At 47.6% G+C, this 23193-nt stretch overlaps 2 protein-coding genes and 1 long non-coding RNA gene across 12 annotated transcripts in view; 2 read left to right on the top strand and 1 right to left on the bottom strand.

The window, feature by feature from the left end:
• SPMIP2 (sperm microtubule inner protein 2) overlaps nt 1-14121 on the top strand; it is a 170213-nt gene extending 156092 nt beyond the window's left edge. The window contains exon 6 of the mRNA XM_082461903.1: nt 12481-14121. Within this exon, the coding sequence (XP_082318029.1) occupies nt 12481-12528 (48 nt within the window). The 3' untranslated portion in view covers nt 12529-14121. The remainder of the gene's footprint in view (nt 1-12480) is intronic.
• LOC309660861 overlaps nt 1-23193 on the top strand; it is a 239158-nt gene that overhangs the window by 205561 nt on the left and 10404 nt on the right. The gene's annotated exons all lie outside the window — the stretch shown is intronic.
• Nucleotides 7092-23193, bottom strand: part of FNIP2 (folliculin interacting protein 2) — a 116551-nt gene continuing 100449 nt past the window's right edge. For all 10 annotated transcript variants that reach the window (XM_082461655.1, XM_082461647.1, XM_082461654.1 and 7 more), the window contains 3 exons: nt 14128-14328; nt 10438-10553; nt 7092-8763 (listed from right to left, as the gene is read on the bottom strand). In XM_082461655.1, the coding sequence (XP_082317781.1) occupies nt 8685-8763; nt 10438-10553; nt 14128-14328 (396 nt within the window). In that variant the 3' untranslated portion in view covers nt 7092-8684. The remainder of the gene's footprint in view (nt 8764-10437; nt 10554-14127; nt 14329-23193) is intronic.

The following is a 23193-nucleotide window of genomic DNA, read 5'->3' as shown; positions in this document are numbered from 1 at the left end:
ATTTTCTACCATTGAACTAATTTTGTGTAGGATTAGAGAGATCATGGATTAAACCGTCCCAAATTCCTCCTACTACCTATCATTCACTAAATACAATTGAGATGTCTTTGTGCATTAAAAGAATCTGTTAAAAGGCTGATTTTGAAATGATTTCAAATTTACAGGAGCACAAGAACAGTACTAGGTGAACTGATACTCTCCTCACTCAGGATCATCAGTTGTTCATTTTATTTGTTCTAATGCGTTCTTTCTACACACACACACGTGCGTGTGCATGCACACACACACACATTGGTTTTTTTTTTAATTTTTATTTATTTATTTATTTATTTATGGCTGTGTTGGGTCTTCGTTTCTGTGCGCGGGCTTTCTCTAGTTGTGGCAAGCGGGGGCCACTCTTCATCGCGGTGCGCGGGCCTCTCACCATCGCGGCCTGTCTTGTTGCAGAGCACAGGCTCCAGATGCGCAGGCTCAGTAATTGTGGCTCATGGGCCTAGTTGCTCCACGGCATGTGGGATCTTCCCAGACCAGGGCTCGAACCCGTGTCCCCTGCGTTGGCAGGCAGACTCCCAACCACTGTGCCACCAGGGAAGCCCACACATTGGTATTTACTGAACCGTTTGAAGGTAAGTTGCAGACGTGGTTTTGCTTTACCCCTAAGTATTCAGGGTGCATTTCCTAAGAACAAGGACGTTCTCGCACATAACCATGGTACAATGATAAGATTCAGGAAATTTAGCACTGATACAATATTACCTAATCTATAGTTTATAAGCAAATTTTATTAATTGACCCAACGATGTCCTTTGTCACTTTCCCTGATCCAGGATCCTATCCAGGACCAGGTATTACGTTTAGTCCTAAACCTCACTAGTCTCCTTCAATTAGGAATGGCTCCTCAGTCTTGGTCTTTCGTGACACTGACATTCTTGAACAATTCAGACCAGTTCTGTAGAATACCTCTTAATTCAGGTCTACCTGCTCTTTCCTCGGGTGATGTGTTTTGGGCAGGAATCCCAAGGTGAGTGATGCCGTGTCGTCCTCAGGGTATCACATCAAAGAGGCACTTGACGTGAGTTTAACTCATCATTGGTGAGGGTAACTGATCACTTGGTTACACCTCTTCCCTTTCAGAGATAAACAAAATACTGTATCATTCAAAATAATCTTTTTTATCAGCTCAGGCTTTCTTCTTAATTCCAGAGATACCTTAGGAACTTGTTCCCCAAGTCCATCCATCCTTTGGATCATCCCACAGGGTTCTTGGGGCTGACACTTCACCAAGTACTCAAGCCCTCCCCCCCACTTCACATAAATTCTCTCCGGGGAAGATAACTTGGAGCAAATGATAAATTCAAGCTTCCAGCATAAGCCTCACGCCAGCCAGCTACGCGTGGCTCCTGTTACTGTGCTCACCTGAGATGCAGCCCATCTGCCATCCTCATGCTGCGAGAATCAGGACCATGCACTGGAAACAGCCTTGGAAAAACAAAACTTTGCCAGTGGTATTGGGGGGTTTGGGGAAAATTTTAAACACATAAACCAACCCACAATATCACAATGCTTTCTCATCAAGATAGATAGTTGAAAATGGGGATATTTTATATTCACGCTGTTGAGTTTGGATTTATTCTTATAAACCTAAGTTTAGAGATTAATTTCTAAAAGTTTCTAAAACTTTCTAGAAGTGCAATTTATGGTATTTAACAGTATGTATCATTCTTGTATACATTACCCAAAATGCTCTTAGAAATATTTTTGGAAATCAATTGGGCAAATTTCTAAACTGTTTTTCTACATTTCCCCAAATTTCTTCTTTTAAGTCACAAAATGTCTCTCAAGTTCTATCTTCTATTACATTTGTTTTCCCTTATTTTGGTTGACCTTTTTTTCTCCAAGTAAATAATAGCTACTTAAGTGTTGTGAAATTTATGTGTATGTGAGACAGTTTCAACATCGTGATCCATTTCTGTTTCATTTCTTTGCTTGCAAATATCTTCATTGCCCCCCTTGCTTCCAAAACATGGACATAATCTCAGTAATTGATACGTTCTTTCCCTCACCCACTCACTCACACTGGGTGTGGGAGTAGCGATTCTCAAGATTTTAATGTGCATATGTGTCATCTGGGGATCGTAGTAAGGTGCAGATCCTGGTTCCGTCGGTCTGGGACAGGGCTTGAGATTCTGCACGTCCGTCGAGCTCCCGGGTGAGGCAGCTGTGGTTGATCCAGGGATGCTGAGTAGCAAGGCGCTGGAGGATTCGCCCCGAGCTGCATTTTGAGCCAGAACAGGGGGGCCTTGATGGAGCAAACGGGAGTGGGAAACCGGGACGAAGGATTGACAGGGCACAGGCAGTGATCAGCTAGCGCCTTTAGGTGAGGGAGTGTGGTCTAACATGGCTGGATAACCAGCCGCCTGCAGAGGTGGGTGTCTGGTGGTGAGGCCAGAGGAGGGGGCGCAGGTGCTGAGGAGCTTGGATTTTCCTGGGCCAACTTTTAAACAAAAGTGACAGGATTAAACTTTCATTTTGGAAAGGTTAGTTAGACATCAGCCTGGAGGAAGATTGGTGAGAAGTGTTGCTACAAAAGGGAGGTGAGTTTGGAGGGCATTTTGGTAACTCGGCTGAGAACGAGGAGGGACTGAAAGAAGGTAAAGAACAAGGAGAAAAGGTGATGCACTTGGCACCCAAAGAGTGCAAGTTCAGCAGCTCTGGGCACTGACTGGACGTGGGGAAAGACCTCAGTAACCACGGGAGGAGCCAGTGGAGGCTGACGGACCTGACCTTGTGAGGTGAGGGGTGGAGTCAGGGGCCTAGGAGAAAGGTCGGTACACTGAGTGCTTGAAGGTGAGAGAAAGGGAAGACGACTGCTGGCCTGAGGTCCCCAGGAACACAGCGGGCGAGGCACAGCCGTGGGGATTGATCTCCTCTCTCCCACCATGAATGAGCTGGTGCCTCCTCCTCTGCTGTCCCAGAGGTTGTCCTAATTTAGGCTCTTCCTGTTCTCCAGCACGCGCTTTGCATCCCATGTTCAGAGACTGTGTGACTTATCTAAGGGGAAACTCTGAAGTCTGTACTCTTCACTATGTTGAAGATGTTTGCTTCAAAGTCAACCTCCAGTAACCCGGTGTGACAGTGTCCTGACTCCCAGCGGGTTTGCTGGGTCCTCATGGGCGTCACTGGACCGATATCTTAAGTACCTATGTTAGTCAGGGTTTTCCAGGGAGACAGAACCAACAGGATGGATGGATGGATGGATGGAAGGATGGAGAGACAGACAGATAGATAGACGGATGGGTAAAGGGACAGATGGATGGATGGATGGAGAGATAGATGAAATGGATAAAGGGACAAATGGATGGGTAAAGGGACAGATGGATGGATGGATGGGTGGGTGGATGGATGGAGAGATAGACATGAATGGATGAAGGGACAAATGCATGGATGGATGGGTGGTGGATGGATGGATGGATGGATGGAGAGATAGATGAAATGGATAAAGGGACAAATGGATGGGTAAAGGGACAGATGGATGGATGGATGGGTGGGTGGATGGATGGAGAGATAGACATGAATGGATGAAGGGACAAATGCATGGATGGATGGGTGGTGGATGGATGGATGGATGGATGGAGAGATAGATGAAATGGATAAAGGGACAAATGGGTGGGTGGATGGATGGCTGGGTGGGTGGATGGATGGATGGGTGGGTGGATGGATGGAGAGATAGACATGAATGGATGAAGGGACAAATGCACGGATGGATGGGTGGTGGATGGATGGATGGACAGATGCACAGAGACAGACAGATAGATAGCTTTCTCTTAAGGAATTAAGGAATTGGCTCACATGATTGTGGAGGCTGGCAGATCCCAAATCTGCACACAGGCCAGCAGGCTGGAGACCCAGGCACGAGTGTGAAGGCCGTGGGGAGGCCGAATTCCCTCTTCTTCAGGGGATCTCAGTCTGTTTTCTCTGAAGTCCTTCACCTGACCGGGGAGACGCCCCACCGTATGGAGGGTGACCTGCTTTACTCAAAGCCGCCTCATCTGTGCTGCTGTCGTCTCAAAAGCCTTCACAGCAACATCGCACGGTGTTAGACCAGGTATCTGGGTACCGTGGCCTAACCAAGGTGACACATAAGATTAGCTGTCACAGTACCCACCTCATCCAGGTGTGAGAATCAAATGAGGTGACATGCATCAGGCACCCGACAGAACCAAGAAGCAACGTGGTGTGTACGTGTGTGTCAGGGCTTTCTCAATGGCGTGATTTTAAAGGGAACAGGAAAAACACTTGAAATTTACCTCTAATCCAAAAAGGATTTAGCAATACCTAATATGACTCCTTCCTGTACTCTGAAAACAACAGGATTCAATATGGTCTTACGTAGCTACGAAAATTACACTTCATAGCATATGTTTCCTGAGGCCGTGTGTATCAGGGACACATTTCATAGCAAATATTTTGTAATGCCCTTTATTTTTCCTAAAATAAAATTCATAAGATTCATCCACAGAATAACCTTACACACATAACTCATAACCAACCACTATAATGCCCTCGTTGTACTATTTTACAACTTACAGTAATATATACTTTAATACACAGACATTGGGGGCACTAGTAGATTAGAAAATATAATGAACGAAGCAGATACTTGCTCCTGAATGGAATCTCCACGAAGGCAACAGCTACAAGCAGAGATGATAGAGAACACCGCGCTGATGACTGACAGACTTCATGAAGAGCACGGCCACTGGTAACAGGGTTTTCCAAATGTGTGTCAGTTCTTGCTGAAACCCTAAACCTTGCAAAGTTAAACCTCGCCTCAGCTTATATACAACAGTGGCATTCCTGGAAAATTCAGCGTATAGTAAGCTCGTGAGAGAAATGCGTTGTGCTTGTAAGTAACGCAAAATTAAATTCTCAGCTTAGATCATTATAAACTAAGGCTTTCACCCACCTGAACGTCAGCAGGATATTTGTGAGTCACACGGGAGGTGGGATAACTTCCTCATTCCGGGGTGTCCTGCACGTGACAAGATGTTCTCCTCTCACCCTCCGCCCCTGCCCATCCTGTGCCAGGAGCCCTCGCCCATCACCTTGCTCACCGAAGAGGCCCTACGTTTCCCAAACAGCCTTGCTGAGAGTCACTGACATATACAGTGGGCTTGTTTCAGCATGAATTACTGGAAATGAGACGTCTAAGTCTGATTAAACGCAACAAACAAATCATAGGCAGTACCAGGAAAATGTTCAAGATAAATTCAGAAGGTTTATTGCACCAAATGCCACATAAAAATGGATCAAAATGATATGTGAACAAGTTTGAAGAAAAAAATTTCCATACGTTGACATTGATATCTATTTAACTGATCAAAAACATAAAGTCCTACCAATTTGTCTTAATGGAACTTCAGTAGTAACAAATCAATCCCAGAATTTTCTCCTTTTTAAACAAACACCACTTAAATTTAAGCACATTGCAATCTTGCTTTCAAGATATACGGTTCACCAAAGATGGACATTTAAAAATTAACATTCAGAGGGGGCTGCTTGATTTAGGCAAACAGTATATTAAAAGGTCCCCTCCCCCAAAGCACGAGAGAAAACAAATGGTTCACATTTACCGAGAAGCTAAAGACTTTTTCAGTTTATTGGTGAAAGTATGCATGAACAAAATACTTTCAAAAGTATGTGTTGTTAGTGGAAAAATCCAGATATTTAAAAGAACCGTGGGGTCACTCTGTATTCTTTATTTTTATGTACAACCAACTCTAGTGAGGAAGCTAAAAAGCTACAGGCTGAATTTTATAAAATCTCAGGACCTAATTAGAAGGGCCTGAACAACAGTTTAGTATCATTTAGCAGGCAGGGATTTTCCTCCCTCGAAAAAAGTTAACTTTGAAAAATATGGAAAGTTTAAAAAGTTGCGATGTGTAAACGGCAGTTCCATGGGATGTGAAAAGTTTGGAGTTAACTTTCATTAAAAAACAGCACACTTCAGAAAAACGGATTGAAGCCTGTACAAAAAGCTATTTAACACTGATAAAAATAAAATACTTTGGAATTATGCACAAGTATGGAAGCTACATTTTAAGTTTTCATTGTCATGTTTAAACGTACACAATGATCTTTACATTCATATCACCCGTCAGTCTATGAAAAATGAAACCGCGACATGCTAGAGAGAGGCCCATCACGGTCACGCGGGCGCACACCCGCTCTGTCCTGCCTCCCAGCTTGCGTGGAAAAGCAAGATGCTACAAAAGGTGCACTCAACAGGTAAGACGTCAAAGTTGAAGAAACCCTAAAGGTGGAATCCTGTCAACTGAGGTAGTTTTCTCTATTTGTACATTTTTTTTTTTTTTTTTTAACTTTTGTTTCTTTTCTTGAGGTGGGCCTGGGCGAGGGCGGGTCCCTTCCTTGCCCTCTTGGGCTAAGACAGACCCAAGCCACCAGGTGGGGTCCGCTGTGTGTGTCAACACAGTTCCATGAGATTCTCTTCTTTTCTGCTTTTGGGAGGAGGGTGAGTTTAGGAGACAGCACAGGTGGACGTTCTCCAGGGGAGGGTTTGTGAACGAGCAGCAACAGCCCTGGTCTGCTGTGCGGGCGGCAGCCCTGAGGGTCGGGGCCGCCCAGGGTCCTGAGCGCTGTCCCTCCGTCACCTTCTCCCGGGGGAGGCGGGGGGCAGGAGATGCGGAGGCAAAGCCAGTTTCCTCAGCTTCCAGGGGCTGGGCCGCATCTGTACTGCGTGGAGTTCAGCATCGGCCGTTTAAAGCTCAGCGTCCCCCGGGCCGCTTCATGCACTGATTTTGTTTCTAGTTACGGTCTGTGAGCCCTGGAGGGTCGGGGGTCGGGGAGGAGGGAGGGGAAGCGCCCAGAACGTGTCAACGAGGAGAAGGAAACCGAGACGGCGGGTGCTCGAAGCCGGTGCAGAGGGGACGCTGGGACCTCACTCCGCACGGGCGGGGAGAGGGTGGCCACGGGCGAGGTCCACGACAGCCGCCACGATGCCACGGCGCCGAGGACTCGGGACACCCGTCTCGTGCCAGGCATCAGGCAAGAGGAAACGGAAAACGTAGAAGGAATGGACAACGTCACTTTTATGAGAGAAAGACACACAATACAAATCCAAGATTAAGAGCCTCAACACGCCTCTCTGCATTTCACATCGTAAAAAAAAGGGGGGGGCGGAATTCCCTGGGGTCCAGGGGTTAGGGCTCGGCGCTCTCACTGCGGAGGGCCCGAGTTCAGTCCCCGGTCGGGGAACGAAGATGCTGCAGGCCGCCTGGAGCAGCCAAAAGAAAGAAAGATGATTTATGAAAAAAGAGAGGGGAAGGCTGCAGTCCTGACCTATTCCTAAGAAAGAAACAACACACACCTGTTTTTCTCCATTGGTCCTGCCGCTCTCCTCTTTCAAACAAATAACTCGCGTGCATTTGTCAAACAGTAAAGACACAGATGTACGTAACTTGGGGTTTGGGATCAGGATTTTATCAAGTAGAAAATATGAAGTCACTTTAACTCCTGAAAGGGAAGTCGTTTCATATTCTCAGGTGCAAAGGCTACATGGAAAGGACCGGCATCAATTCATAAACGAGAAGGAAATCAGAGCCTGGTTATAACGAACCGACCTCAAGATCTGCAGGAACGAACAGTTCTGCTGTACTGGGTTAGCCCCCCGCCTTGTAACCATCCACTTACCCAAGAGGCTTTTCCTTTACCCTGGATGTCAGCACATCGTCTGTTTCACGGTCAGTAAACTAAAGTGAACGTCCACAGAAAATTCAGGGTTTTTAAAAAGCAAACTATGCTCATAAATAAACAATGCTTCATTTTGGCAGGTTTTATACTACGGGGCAGTGAATTTCTGGGAAGCTGTTTTGAAAAGGACCTAGGGATTGGAAGGCACAGAGATGATAGTGTAAAAATTCAGCTCCTATCGGGACTGTTTATAAACGTTCACACTAATTCATGAGTCACCCTGCACTCTTGCAGCGTTCATTTCCCACCAGGACAGCTGGGCCTTTCAAAGTAGGAACAGTCCTTGGTATTAACTAGGATAGGAAGAAGGTGGCTTCCGCGGGAGGAGTTCAGCCACAGAACCACTCGCCGGCTTACGGAACCAACTTTGGTGAACGGCCCCGCTTAAGAGGCTGCCGAGAGCTGCGAAGCGTCCGGGGAAGCCGGGCGGGCTCGGGCCGAGGTCGCCGCTGCCACGGAAGCACGCGGGGACGGGCTGAGGACGCCGCACCGACTCCTGCCGTGATCGCACCAGCGACCCGTCCCGGACCCACCCGCGGCTGCACCTCGAACGCGGTAAACTGGGACAAGACGGGGAGCAGCGGGTCCCCGGAGCTCCCGGCCCCCCGCGCCGTGCGCCGGACGGTGACGGTGACGGTGACGGTGACGCCGGAGCGGAGGGCGGCACGCGCGGGCTTCCCTCGGCCGCTGAGCCGGGGTCAGGACGGCGGGACCCCTCTCCCCGGCTTGGGGAGCTCGCGCTGGAACTCGGAGACGTCCGAGCCCCGCTGCTGCGCCCCGACGTGCGCCCGGCCCCGCCCGGCCGGGCCCAGCGCGGCAGCACCGGCTCCGTCTGCCCTGCTCGGGCCTCGCGGTCCTGGGGAGCGGCCGTCCGTCCTCCCTCCTTCCACGGGGCAGCTGTCCGGAGCGTCGGCTTACAGGAGTATCTGAGCGACGTACGGAGAGTGAGTGCTGGCGACGGCCGTCAGCAGGGGCAGGTCGTTGGACTCGATCCTGAGGGCGGACAGAGGAGGGGACGTTGCTTTAAAGCTGCAGGACTTACGGGAGGGGCCCCGGCGCCGGACCCCCGGGCTGCCCGGTCAGTGCCCAGAACCGATGCCGGAGTGAACGAGGCGGGGACACGGGAGCCTGTCCTTGGGACCCCACGTTCCCCGCATCCCCGCGCGGCCTCTGTGCGACTCCCCCTCCGGCCAGCCCTCCCGGCCTGCACCCCGGGTCTGCACCGGCTTCACGCTCGTCTCCGGGAACGCATGACGGTGGCAGCGTCTCCAGAACCCCGGAGATTCCTTCAAGGCTGACACGACCGAGACCCCCCCCACTGAGCACGTGACCGAGACCCCCACTGAGCACGTGCCCGACACTCACAGGTGCGCATGGGCAGAAGGCCGCGCGTCCTGGAAAAGTCAGGCCGGTCTCGGTCCTTGAAATACGTCCTAATGCTCTCCCTTGATTCCCAAAACCAAAAATTAAAAATAGAACCTAAAAAGGCAGCTGGCATGAGCTCGTGGAGTTTTCCACGCCTTCTCCAGTAATGCTCCCTCCGGATCTCATTTCGGGGCAGACGGGGAGCTCCCAGCACCTTAGTGCTGCTGGCCTGAGCGTGGGAGGGGCTGAGGGGCTGGAGGGACCCCCACTAACAAGGCGCTGAGGGGCCTGGCGACGAGGAGGTAAATCCACCCTCCCCATCCTTCTGAGGGTGCTGATGGTGGGCACCTGTCAGGGGCCAGGCAAGCGTCCTGGAAATAAAAGCTGCACGTTCTGCATCGGAAACAGGATGGGGCAGGACTACAGTGAGGCTGGTGAAGAGATCTAAGTAAAAAGTGCAAAAGCAAATGCCTCAAACGGGGAGAATATTTTTTAAATGATGTAAAAAAAAAAAAAGTGACAGGAAACGCTAAAAGCCAAACAATAGAGTATAAGTCATATCCTGGGTGTGAAAGATGGAAAGTCCGACAAGAATGCAGAGGCCTGAGCCTTGAAATAATACTTTGATTGGCAGGCTTAACAGAGAATTTCAGGGTTGACGTTTGATACACAGTATTTCCTTGCCCCAAACTGGGGCGGGGGGGGGGAGGTCATCATCACAGGTAAGGGAGACAATGCCTCATCTACACAAGGTTTTTTTGTTACTTCTCTGTGGAAAATTAAGCAGAGAGTAAAACACAAGTCAGTAAAACACAAGTCTTCCCCCAGAGAAGTCAGGGCAAAGAGCCTCTGGAAAATGATACACGTTATCGATAGCATGCACGCCTCCTCTTCTGATGGGCTCATAATAAAAGGGAAGAGAGTACGGTCACCCCGGGACGTGCAGACGGGCCCCCAAGTCCAGGGGAATGGCCTTCCCCACCTCCTCCAGAAAAAGCACGGAAAGCACAGCTGCTGCCGCGTGTGTGACAGCTTGTGACTCGCACATCTTACTGAAATGACTAGAAATGGGCAGATGGAGGGGGATTACACTCTTCACTTTCAAGGATAAAATAATCCAGGGGCAAGACTAACAAGGTACCACTAGCTTCAAGGTCTGCATGTGTTTCCGGGCGTGAAACTCCAGTATCAGATACAAGAAACATGCCGTTCACTGGGGAGCCCCAGAGGCTGGACAGGTCAGTGGATAGAGCGCAGGGGACAGCCCCCCACAGGGGGACGCCAGCACTCCCCAGAACTCACCCCAAAACGACACTTAATTCTTTCACATGCACGCGCGTGTGTCCACGAAGATACTCAGACAGCATCTTACTCTTCAGGTACATCTCCTGTAGTCTGTCTTCCAGGTGCATGATGCACTGCAAAGCCAATCACACTCACGATGAGGGCAAGAACTCAGATCTCTGCCAACGTCTAAGAGCCGCAATTCCCTCAATCCATTTCTAAGTATGCTACTGTAATCTCATCTCTTTAAAATATACTTCAAGAATTACAACCCAGCTCAAACCCTACCATGAGCAGGGATAAGAATAGGTTTTTGTCATCAACAAGGACCTACTGAAAAGCACAGGGAACTCTACTCATTACTCTGCGATAACCTATATGGAAAAGAATCTGAAAAAGAATAGATACGTGTGTGTACAACCGAATCACTTTGCTGTACACCTGAAATTAACACAACATTGTAAATCAACTGTACTCCAGTATAAAATTTAAAAAAATAAAAAAATAAAAAAGAATAGGTTTTTGTAAAACAATAAAGTTTAATTTTTCCAGTGACTGTTAAGATCTTCATATATATTTTCTGGTCTTTCTAAAAAAGCATTTGTTTCTACATAGTTAAAATCATTCTATAAGTACACTTATTTCCTGCTTTCAAAAAACTTTCTAATAATCCTTTTCCCATGTTATTAAAAATTCTTTATCAATATAATTTTTATGACTGATTTTTCAGAATGTGAATTTACCATGACTAAAATCACATAGCCATCTGCATTTTTGTTATTGTACATAATTTTGTAAAGAGCACCTTTCTTGTTGTTTTCCTGTATCTCAGATTATTTTGGTGCAATTCATTCCCAGAAGAATGACTGGAACAAGGTTATTCTGAACCTTTTTTTTTTTTTGCTCTCAAGAGTGTATTTTAACTAGGTCTCTAGTAACGATGAAGAAAGGGCAGTTTTGTTCAGAACATCTCTACCCTTGGAACTGTGTCCAGCTTCGTTTTTGGAGAGCAGCAGTCACCTGTGTCTTGCACCAGAGGCAAATGCTTTTGCATTTGGCAGGGAGACCAATCCAGGCAGCTCAGTAAGTCACCTGATGGCTCTGGCAAGGGTCACTCCATCAGACGTGATTTTCTTCTAGACCATTAGGCCTGGTATTTTCAAGGTAAAAAGATTAACAGATGCACTTGAAAACTTTGATCCTGACCACCTGGGCTGATCAGTGACATGGAAAAAGTATCCATTCGAGATGCAATCTTTTCCATTTTTCATTGGCTTAAAACCTTAAGTGCATCGTATTGTGTGGACGAAACACAACTGGTAAGTGAGTAAGAGTAATAATCAAAGCAAGGAGGATTTCGCCAATTCTCTTGGGGGAGAATGTTCCCCCAGGAAAACAGAGTTAAGTGCGGAAAGGTCTCCTGTTCAGTGTCAGTTCCTTGTGGAGCAAATACAAAGTTTTAGTAAGAGTGTTGTAAAATATTAAAAAGAACATTCACATTACGTTGAATCCTTTATGTTTTGAAATAGTGAATTTACTGTGTTTTCATGGTCCCCAGGAAAACTGTGTGTTGCAGTGCGGAAATAAACAGAACATTGGTTCATATGGAATGTGCACGGAACTTGCAATCAAAGCACTTAGAAATTTTTTTAAAAGCCTGATTATGAAATCGAACTGTTTCAGGATTCCCCTCCCTCCTTTCTGAGATGGATTTCTTCAACTTTAACTTCTGAAATTTAAAATAGCTACTTTCTCTTTTCACACTGAAGGTACTAACAGGCCTTTAATCACGTGTTTCATTCGAGTGACTTTTAAGGAGAATTTTAAACTGCAGATGAAATGTTCTTTGATCCTGATTTTGTCAAGTCATTCATATTATTAAGTGGTAATATGTAACTTATGTCTCAATGAAGTAAAAAGAATTAACTGTGGTAATTTACTGCTGGGATAACTAAGATTTCAAACGTAGCAAGAGATATGGATTATAGAATAAAATATAAAAGTTTGGTAAATATAACAGTAAAAAACTGTAAAATCAAATATATCTCTCTTCCCTTACAGAAAAGTAGACTTCGGCCTCTAAATCAGCATGATGTGAGTTGCTACTAGAAGGAAAAACTGCCTACAAATGTAGAACAGGAATCAGGTTGTAATACGCCACAGGTGGGGCCTTCTGTGTTACCCCTGAGAACAGGGGTCCTACAGTTTAAAGCCCAAATAAAGGTTTCAGTGAGAAGGTGGTGTCAGTCTTCAAAGCCATGAACACTGTTTCACGCAACTGGTTCTTACTAACAGTTACACTGATAGTAGCTGTTTCCTGAGTGTGTGTAACATCCAGCACGACTTCTAGTGCTCTACCCGAATCATCTCACTTAATTTTTACCACCAGACAGGACAGGTGCTGCTGTGCCCCAGCTTCGACAAGGCACCCGACTCGGAAGCACAGGCGCCTGGGTCTCAGTCCAGGCCACTGAAAGCCCACGGACTGGCCACTACTGTCCACTGGCTGCCAGGGCATCTCATCTCGCCTGAGCTCGGACAGGTAGAAAGCAGCCCCTTGGAGGACTCTCACACACGCTTGCTGCCTAGGTACCGTCTTCACTTTGCAGAGGAGAAAGCTGCGGCCCTGAGATGCCCGACGAAGCAACGGCAAAGCCTGGGCGTGGCCCCCGTGACGTCCAGGGGTGCCCCGTGATGCTGTGCTGCCACCTGAGGTGACAGCCAGTGTTTCAAAGCACCTCCTCCAAGGACAGAGGAGTCCCGACCTTCCGAGGGGTGCGGTGCGCCTGCAGACCCGGCCACGAGAGGTCAGGGGAACACCCGCCGCGAGCAACCGGGGAGGTGACTCACATTCAGCCTCCTACTTGCTTGTCAATAGCTCTGCATCTTTTGCGGAGGCCGGAGGCTGGAAGGGAGACGCTGTTTGGTTTGGGGCTGAGGGAGGAGGAGTCCAGAAGGCTGGTGAGCTCCTCCCAGGTGCAGCCCCGCCAGCTCGCGGGGCTCTGCCCTGTACGTGCCCTTCAGCTGCGCTTGTGCTCTGGAAACCTTGCTCCCTTCCTGGCTAAATGTATTTTCTCTTGATCTCTCTGCACACAGACACACAGGAATTTGTTTTGCATGTTATTCCAGGGACTCAGGGAGAGCTGCTGATCATTTTCTCGGAGTTCAGGGGGTCTGTCTGCTGTTCGTATTTAATAATGTAACGTTATCAAAGTGATTTTAAAATCCCATTCGAAAAGTAACAATTGATACCATCCCCTATGGCTATGGTGCTTCAACATTTTAAGCGTTTACACGAACAATATTCTATGTATCCATAACAACTTTGGGAGGATGGTCCCTGAACTGATGGCACTCGTCCCTTCGGAAGCTGGCTGGCTTGCATTTGACCCGATGACGGGAAAACCGATGAGTCCCCCAAAGGAGGATGTTAAACTTCCCTTTATGCTCGATCCCTGCCCCCATACCTTCCCTGTTTCTCCACGTAACTTGTTCAAAAAGATTGTGTCACTCTGTGCTGTCTCCAGAAGGACTACTGTCACTGAATCCAGCCCGTGTGCTGGTTTTGTGTCACATGCTCTGTTTTCACTGATGCTAACATCCAGTTAGACTAAAATCAATACACGGGAATGCGTGACTTTATAACCACAATGCTGCGGAAAATGCTTTCTTAGCTCACTTCTCTGATGGTCTGAGAACGATACTTACGAAGTCGGCGGGGAGGTGAAGCCTATAAAGCTGCAGGATGGACTGAAGTAAACTGGACACCTGGCTTGAGACCAGGACGTCCTGGCCGAGTTTCGTGCCGTCCACCGCCTTCCTCTGACTCGTGGCCACCTGGACGCTCCACTTGTCCGTGTCTGCAATGATGCACACGGCCTCGGCGATGGGCTCGTCGAGCACGGGGTGCTGCGGGACAGACACACGGGGTCAACTCTTCACCATGCTTCCGGTGACATCGGCACGTCCAGAAGTTTCTGTGCAGCGTCAGACTCAGGGGCAGAGGTGGTGGCGGGAGCCCCGGGAGCCCCGAGCCCTACAGGGACCCGAACTGGGGTGTCATCCCATAGTCATTTAAATGTTAACTTGACAAAACTGCACCCCGTCATTATTTCCTTCTTGCACCCAGGGGGCACACTATAAACGTCACCAAACATTCAGAGGTAAGCAAAAAGGCCTGTGGTCTCCCTCCATCCCAGGACATTAAAGCCTGTTTCCTTCTGGAAGACTGCACTCTCCTTTTATGCTTTTTATTTTCATTTATTTATTTTTTTCCCACGAGTCTTGTGGGATCCTAGTTCCCTGAACTGGGATCGAACCCGGGCCCCCTGCAATGGAAGCGTGGAGTCTTAACCACTGGGCCGCCAGGGAAGTCTCTGCACCCTCCTTTTAAAATGGAGACGGTCAGAATAAGGTGTAGGAGTCTACTGCCATTTTCCCATCACAAGGTTTGGCAGGGTAACTTAACAACAGCCCCTGAAAGGTATGGCTTTAATCACGAGGCAGTATTTATTCAGAAACCATGTGCTACACGCATAAATCAACTCCAGGACAACTAAACTCAGACTGGCCAGGGAGCTGTGTATCGAGATGAGGCCAAAAGGCACAAGTGCGGCTACTGATGAACGTACTTAAAATACCAAATCCTCGGTAACTGGGCAGTGATGGACGGAGCAGGTTAACTAGGAAACTGTGCCACGGGGCCAACGGGGTGAACACTGACGCCGTCCAGGAACACGGCCCATGAGAGGCACGTGAAAAGACGCTCAACATCACTCATCATTAGAGAATGCAAATCAAGATTACAATGAGGTATCACCTCGCACTGGTCAGAATGGCCATCATCAAAAAGTCTACAAACGATAAACACTGGAGAAGCTGTGGAGGAAAGGGAACCCCGCTGCACTGTTGGTGGGAATGTAAACTAGTACAACCACTATGGAGAACAGTGTGGAGGTTCCTTAAAAAACTAAAAACAGAGCTACCATATGACCCAGCAATCCCACTCTTGGGCATATATCCAGAGAAAACCATAATTCGAAAGGATGCATGCAACCCAATGTTCACTGCAGCACTATTTACAATAGCCAGGACATGGAAGCAACCTAAGTGTCCATCGACAGAGGAATGGATAAAGAAGTTGTGGTACATATATACAATGGAATATTACTCAGCCATAAAAAGGAATGAAATTGGGTCATTTGTAGAGCTGTGGATGGACCTAGAGACTGTCATACAGAGTGAAGTAAGTCAGAAAGAGAAAAACAAATATCATATATTAACGCATATATGTGGAATCTAGAAAAATGGTACAAATGAACTTATTTACAAAACAGAAATAGAGTCACAGATGTAGAAAACAAACTTATGGCTACTGGGGGGGAAAAAGGGGGAGGGATACATTGGGAGATCGGGATACATATACACACTGCTATATATAAAATAGGTAACTAATAAGTACCTACTGTACAGCATAGGGAACTCTATTCAATGCTCTGTAATGACCTGTATGGGAAAAGAATCTAAAAAGGAGTGGATCTATGTATACGTATAACTGATTCACTTTGCTGCACAGCAGAAACTAACACAACTTTGTAAATCAACTATACTCCCAAAAAATTAATTAAAAAAAGGAAAACGGCCTAAAAAATTGAATTTCTCAAAACTGATCACAGTATAACTGCTTCACCACCAGCTGCTCTGACACACGTGTTCAGGATCCCACAGGCGTGCAAATCAGGGCACAACAGGACTGCCCTCCAGCCCCAAACTAGGAGAGAGAAGCGGGTGGTCAGGTACGCAGTGAGACGGAGACAGACGGAACGCACCTCGAAGCCGGCGTCCTCGAGCACACCTTTGTGACCCTCAGTCACTGAAGGCAAAGCGGGCCTGGCCTCCTCCTGTCACGCGGTTCCTTCCGCTGCCCTGTGGTGGCCCCTCGCGCTAGGTTCGTCCTGATTCCCCTTTGGAGAAGGACTTTTCCCGGGTAAATCCTGGAGGCCCCTCCCTCCGTCACAGGGTGGGAACAGGGCCCAAGCTGGGCCAATCAGACTCTCCCTCCTGGCCACTTTCCCGGAGCACGCAGCCAGGAGGCCAGGAGCCGCTGGGGTCACCGCGCTCCTGCTCGACAAAAGCCACCACGAATACCCACAGCGATGCTTGGTTCCTGCACTTCCACAGGGGCCTTGTTTCCTGCCGACCCCAAGCCTAGTTCTTCGGTCTCCTTACCATTTCTAAGGATCCCTAATATCCCTCCAATAAAGTCCCTTCCGGTTAAATTAACAAGAGTCAGTTTCTGCCACTTGCAGCAAAGAACCCACACAGGTACACGACCTTGTCTCGGGTGACCGAGACCTGAGCTTTTTACGACTTAACACTAGTAGTGGGAAGGCCATGATGGAAACCCAAATGTCTGCTGTCACGCTGTACTTTCAGCAGGTGGTCTGGCTCCCTCATTTGTGGCTTTTCCACTCAATATTTGCACTCTTTCCCACAGATGGGGAAGTGACTGGCGGGCTGAATGAGAACTTTTTTCCTCAACTGTATCCAGGACGGAAACTTTCACGTTTTAGAATATTTTCCCCATTGAAAAGAATAGCAAATCAGGCTAAGTCTAGCGGCCCAACATTTATTTAAGCACAGGTTAAACGTGAGAAATAAAGAACATGGCAAAGCAGATTCTTGAATTAATGAAGCCCAGTTTCCCAAGGATGGCTCTCATTTTTTAAGACTTGCTCACCAAACAGTCGAAATGCTCACACACACAATGACTAAATTCCCACTCTCACCTGCAGGTTTTTGTGACCCCTCAGTCCTACCCTCCTCACACACTCTCCAAAACAGAAAGTAAAGACAGGGCTGCAATGACTTCCCTTTACAAGTTCCTGCAAGTTCTTGCTCAATCCGTGTGTCATAAACTCGCAGCAAGAGGACGATGACTTGCCATCAGTGTACCTGGTCCTTGTGAGCAAAGGAAATGGAAATTTGGAAATTGAAAAGATTTGTATTTTGAGCTCAAGTTCCTTCAATGCTTTGCATTTATCAGAAATTCACAGTTTGCTGGGTATAGCACAAAACAGATCTATACTGAGACCTTTTCTTCAAGGGACTTATGTTCCAAAAGTATATATATAATCATTAAAGACCAGAGGCCAACGTACGTACAGTGAGTGGAATGCATGCCAGTTCCCTTTCACCTGGATTTCAATCACCTCCCTCTAGCAAGGTGTGGTAACAGGACCCAAGCCAGGCCAATCAGATGCTCCTCCCCTGAGATTTCCCTGTGAGCAGGGGCCCAGGAGGCTGAGAAGGGTTGGGGTAAAAATCTAGCTTTTGTTGGATTAATTGTTTGCAGTAGATAATGTGGGCCCTAGTTTCCAACTCAGCTCAATTTCCGAAATGATTTCCCCAGCATCGTGACAGGGAAGGGAGCAGCGTGTGGGCCCGAGGAAGGCACACAGACAGCAGGTTACGGGGCCCCATAACCACACACTGAGCTCCGCCTTCGCACGTGAGCCGCAGGCACCAGGGCGGCGAGGCTCACTGGGGAAGCGATGGATGGAAGGCTGCCCAGGTCCCAGTGACCCCAGGAGGCTGCAGACCCAGGGGCAGTAACAGCAGAGGAGCGACGGAGGAGTTGGCTCGGGTATCTTACGAGGAAGAACGAAATGGGTCAGAGAACTGTGAAAGAAAGAAAGTGCGCGTGAGCCATTTTTAAATCACTGGCGGAAACCTGAGCACAGACTGAAGAAGGCTAGGTCCGAGGGTTGGGACAAACGGACAGGAGGTCGAGAGCCCGTCCCCTGAAGGAGGGGCCGACTCTTCTCTCCCTGGACTCTCAGCTCCTAGCCCAGGACCGGGCCCTCGAGAAAGGGGCCCAGGTCAAGCACAGCGGTGACAGGGCAGGCAAGCACGTGCAGCCCCAACACAGCACGGTGCCACCACGTGTGCAGGATCCAGGGACACAGAGAACCACGGAGAGCTGTCAGGGGAGCACCTTAAAAAGGAATCACACAGGGCACGACACTCAGCATCCTGTGACAAACCACAGTGGACAAGAGCACGAAAAAGAACATACATGTGCAGCTGGGTCACTGTGCTGCACAGAAGAAATGAACACAACACCGTAAATCAACTCTACTTCAATGAAATGAAAAAACAAGAATTACACATCCTCGGACTCCTAAATATCTAACACGTAATTCCCTGAACACACCCAACTGCCTCTAAGTACACCATCTAGCAGTTACTCACTTATTTCCTGAAGAATAAACACTTTTAAAAGGAAGATGGAAATAGAGGGAAATGTAAACAGTCAAGAAAAAGAAATGAATCCTGGAGAGAGATAAAAAATGTCTATAACTTAGATTAAGTTATAATCTAAGGGGCACCAGGGTGACTGGCTGCCCAGCTCTGATCTGGTTTAAACTTCTCTAAGGTCAGAGAACTGAAGCTTAAGTTCTGGTGATTCTGGAGATTTCTGATACATATCTTCCCCAAAGAAACCCAACCCCACTAAAGACAGGGCAGTTTAACCGTATCATGGTGTGGCTTATTAGTCAATGTCTAAGCTTTTAGAATTTAAAGAACTCCATGATCCAGAAGACCACGCCTGGATTATCACAGGAACACTCACCCACACACGCCCTCCGCCCTGCCTGGTATTCAATGGAAAATTCCTCTTAGAAAAGGCTCTACTTTTTTTTTTTTTAAAAATTTATTTATTTTATTTTATTTTTACTTTTGGCTGCATTGGGTCTTTGTTGCTGCACACAGGCTTTCTCTAGTTGCGGTGAGCGGGGGCTACTCTTTGTTGTGGTCCGCGGACTACTCATTGTGGTGGCTCCTCTTGTTGTGGAGCACGGGCTCTAGGCGCACGGGCTTCAGTAGTTGTGGCACGTGGGCTCAGTAGTTGTGGCCTGTGGGCTCTAGAGCGCAGGCTCAGTAGCTGTGGCGCATGGGCTCAGTAGTTGTGGCTCATGGGCTCAGTAGTTGTGGCTCGTGGGCTCTAGAGCGCAGGCTCAGTAGTTGTGGCGCACGGGCTTAGTTGCTCCGTGGCATGTGGGATCTTCCCAGACCAGGGCTCGAACCCGTGTCCCCTGCATTGGCAGGCAGATTCTCAACCACTGTGCCACCAGGGAAGCCCAAAGGCTCTTCAAGGCATACAGAGAACCACAATAAACAAAGGAAACACTGAATTATATGATGCTTCTTCTTATTACTTTTCCTTATGAGCCATATCTTAACTGTAGAAGTAATTAATAGTGAAATCTGTCAGGCGGGGGGGTCTCTTAAGTTCACGATTTTATCAACTTCACGTACACACCAGGGTACACACAAATACAGACGCTTATCAGCAACAACATACATGGTGCAGTGCTTCTGAGGAATTAAGTACTTTAACAAATGCTGTAAAACGTTAAGACTGAATGATCCAAACACCTACTAGAAGCCCAATCCCTCCAGCTCCGTCCTTAGGGCTTGGATCTGATATTTCACCAAGGAGCCAGGGCTCCGAAGCTGGGTGCGACTGGGCTTAACTGTCACCTCCATCACTTACTAGCCCTGGGGCCTCAGCGACCGTTCACCTGGGCCTCAGGGTCTACGTCTGCCAAGTGTGATCGTACTTGGTTGAGAGTTTCTGTGAGAAAAATGAGCGTGGAACACGAAGTGCAGCACCCACCGCTTGTCGGGGGCCTTCGGCTGCTTCCCTACACCACCACCTCCACGTGACCACGTCCCCCAAACCCTCGCAGCACCACTTCCCTCCCCAACCCGGAATCCCACTCCAGCACGGACACCCCAACGCTTAGGCTCAAACTTGTCTCCTTCCACCCTGGAAGCTCCCGTCGGGGCCCACCGTCACGTGCACACGCTCCCCTCCGGGGCGCCCTCAGGAGAACTCCCTGCTCTGGGCAGGGAGGTGGCCCACCTGTCACTCGGGCTGGGCCCAGAATGTCTTCCAGTTCTTCAGGGGCCCAGCCTGGGTCCCCACGCCCCTGCAGCCCTCAACAGGACTCCCCGCGTCCACTGTCTGGCATTGAATCACACTGCCTCAACTTGCTCTGGATTTCACATCTGTTTGTCTACTCAGTGATTTCATAAGTAACTCAAGGAGAGAAATCACGTTTTTCTTCCGTAGTCTCGGAAATGAGCATAACAAAAGGCAAGGCATGTGCTAAATGTCTAACGCGTGCCGGCTCTGTTGAACAATTCTCTATTTCTTTATTTTTAGATTCAATCCAGTTCCTATTAAGTCATCCACACAACTATTAACATACTTCTTTTCCATGTATTGCACTTAAATGACTAACATTTCACATGGTTACCTTTTTCCTTTCTAAAAATTTTTATTGAAATATAGTTGATTTACAATGTTGTACTAGTGTCAGGTATACAGTAAATTGACCCATTTATACATATATATATATATATTTTTTCCTTCTCTCCCATTATAGGTTATTACAAGATCTTGAATATAGTTCCCTGTGCTATACAGTAGGTCCCTGTTGCCTATCTATTTTATATACGGTAGTGTGTATATTTTAACCCCAAACTCCTAACTTATCCCTCTCCCCTCCCCTTTGGTAACCATAAGTTTGTTTTTTATGTCTGTGAGTCTATTTCTATTTTGTAAATAAGTTCATCTGTATCATTTTTTTAGATTCCACATATATGATATCATATGGTATTTGTCCTTCTCTGTCTGACTTACTTCACTTAGTATGATAATCTCTAGGTCCGTCCACGTTGCTGCAAATGGCACTAATTCATTCCTTTTTATGGCTGAGTAATATTCCACTGTATACATGTACCACATCTTCTTTGTCCATTCCTCTGTTGATGGACATTTAGGTTGCTCTATGTCTTGCCTATTGTAAATGGTGCTGCAGTGAACATTGGGGTGCATGTATCTTTTCAAATTATGTTTTTCTCCGGATATATTCCCAGGAGTGGGATTGCTGGATCATATGGTAGTTCTATTTTTAGTTTTTTAAGGAACCTCCATACTGTTCTGCATAGTGGCTGCATCAATTTACATTCCCACCACCAGTGTAGGAGGATTCCCTTTTCTCCACACCCTCTCCAGCATTTATTATTTGTAGACTTTTTGATGATGGCCATTCTGACCAGTGTGAGGTGATACCTCATTGTAATTTTGATTTGCCTTTCTCTAATAATTAGCGATGTTGAGCATCTTTTCATGTGCTTCTCGGCCATCCGTATGTCTTCTTTGAAGAGATGTCTATTTAGGTCTTCTGCCCATTTTTTGACTGGGTGGTGGTTACCTATTTCTAACTCAAGAGTAGGAAAGTACCAGCTCCCATGTATGCTTCCTTCAACTACTGATGAGTTCATCAAGCCATTCTTGCCGTGGGTACACAGGATGCAGTCCCGCTCTACAGAGAGGAACACGAGGACAAGAAGTGCAAGAGCTCATGAAGTATCCCGGCACGTCAGAAAGAGGATCTAGGAACTCATTCAAGTGCTTCTGACTCATAGCTCAATGAGCCTGCCAAGCCCTCTACTTTGAAACCCTAGGACCTTGTCAGAGTGGAAATCCCTCGGAAGACAAGATTGCAACAAGTGGGAATGACACTTGCAACATAATGACAAGAGGAGAAAACACGGTCACCTCTATTATGACTTTGCTAAGAAACTTCCCATATTTAGCTGCTGGTATTGCCCAATACATACTCTAAAAGTCCCTTCGGGACTTCCCTGGTGGCGCAGTGGTTAAGAATCCACCTGCCAATGCAGGGGACAAGGGTTTGATCCCTGGTCCGGGAAGATCCCACGTGCCAAAGAGCAACGAAGCCCGTGCGCCACAACTACTGAGCCTGTGCTCTAGAGCCCACGAGCCACAACTACTGAGCCCACGTGCCACAACTACTGAGCCCGCATGCGCGCCTAGAGCCCATGCTCCGCAACAAGAGAAGCCACCCCAATGAGAAGCCCGTGCACTGCAATGAGAAGTAGCCCCCGCTTGCCGCAACTAGAGAAAGCCCACGCGCAACAACGAAGACCCAACACAGCCAAAAATAAAAATAAATTAATTAAAAAAAATAAACCGATCCTTCGTGAATCCTCAAAGATGCCAGCCCACATGTGGATCGCAGGCAACAGGTGTGCAGACGGACGCTGGTACTCACAACCAGCTCTAGAATCTGCTCACTGATTACAACAGTGCAGATTCAGTGACCAGGACGAGCCACTGGGTGGCCTCTTTCACACACAAAGGGAGCAGGTGATGTATGACTCAGGTAATGGGAAGAACCTCTCTGTTTCTTTTATTTTTCTCTGAAACATTCTGAATTATAAAACATAAGATTCTTGGGTATTATCTGAGTGTCAATTTCTTCATCATTTCCAAGAAGATATATTTCTGTCAAGTTCTGTAACTTTATTAAACTGAACTTGAGTCAGAGAATGTGACATGACAAAACACCTTTCAAAGAAATCCCCCCCCCACCGTTATGTTATAGCCCCACGACTTAACAATAGCAGCCCTTACATGGCTTCAAGTAAATCCCTGAATTGGTCACAGAGAGAAAATGGACGATCAGTGCCCTGAGGGCCACAGTCTCAGCACCTGCTCTGGATTAAATGTCCTTGGACCCCGTTTTTATTCTTCTACCTCCTTAGGAGCCAAGCCCCCTCCACGTCCTCGGAACCGAGGATTTAAGCAACCTGAGCCAGTCCACCCACTTCTGGATGGCCGAGGGCGCCTTCAGGACGCGGACATATGTGGATGGCTGGCCAGTTTTTATTGAA

The sequence above is a fragment of the Balaenoptera physalus genome (genome assembly GCF_965194825.1).
Source record: "Balaenoptera physalus genome assembly, chromosome: 5".
NCBI lineage: Eukaryota > Metazoa > Chordata > Mammalia > Artiodactyla > Balaenopteridae > Balaenoptera > Balaenoptera physalus.
The sequence above is the reverse complement of the archived record's forward strand: the minus strand, read 5'-3'. Positions and strand labels throughout refer to the sequence as shown.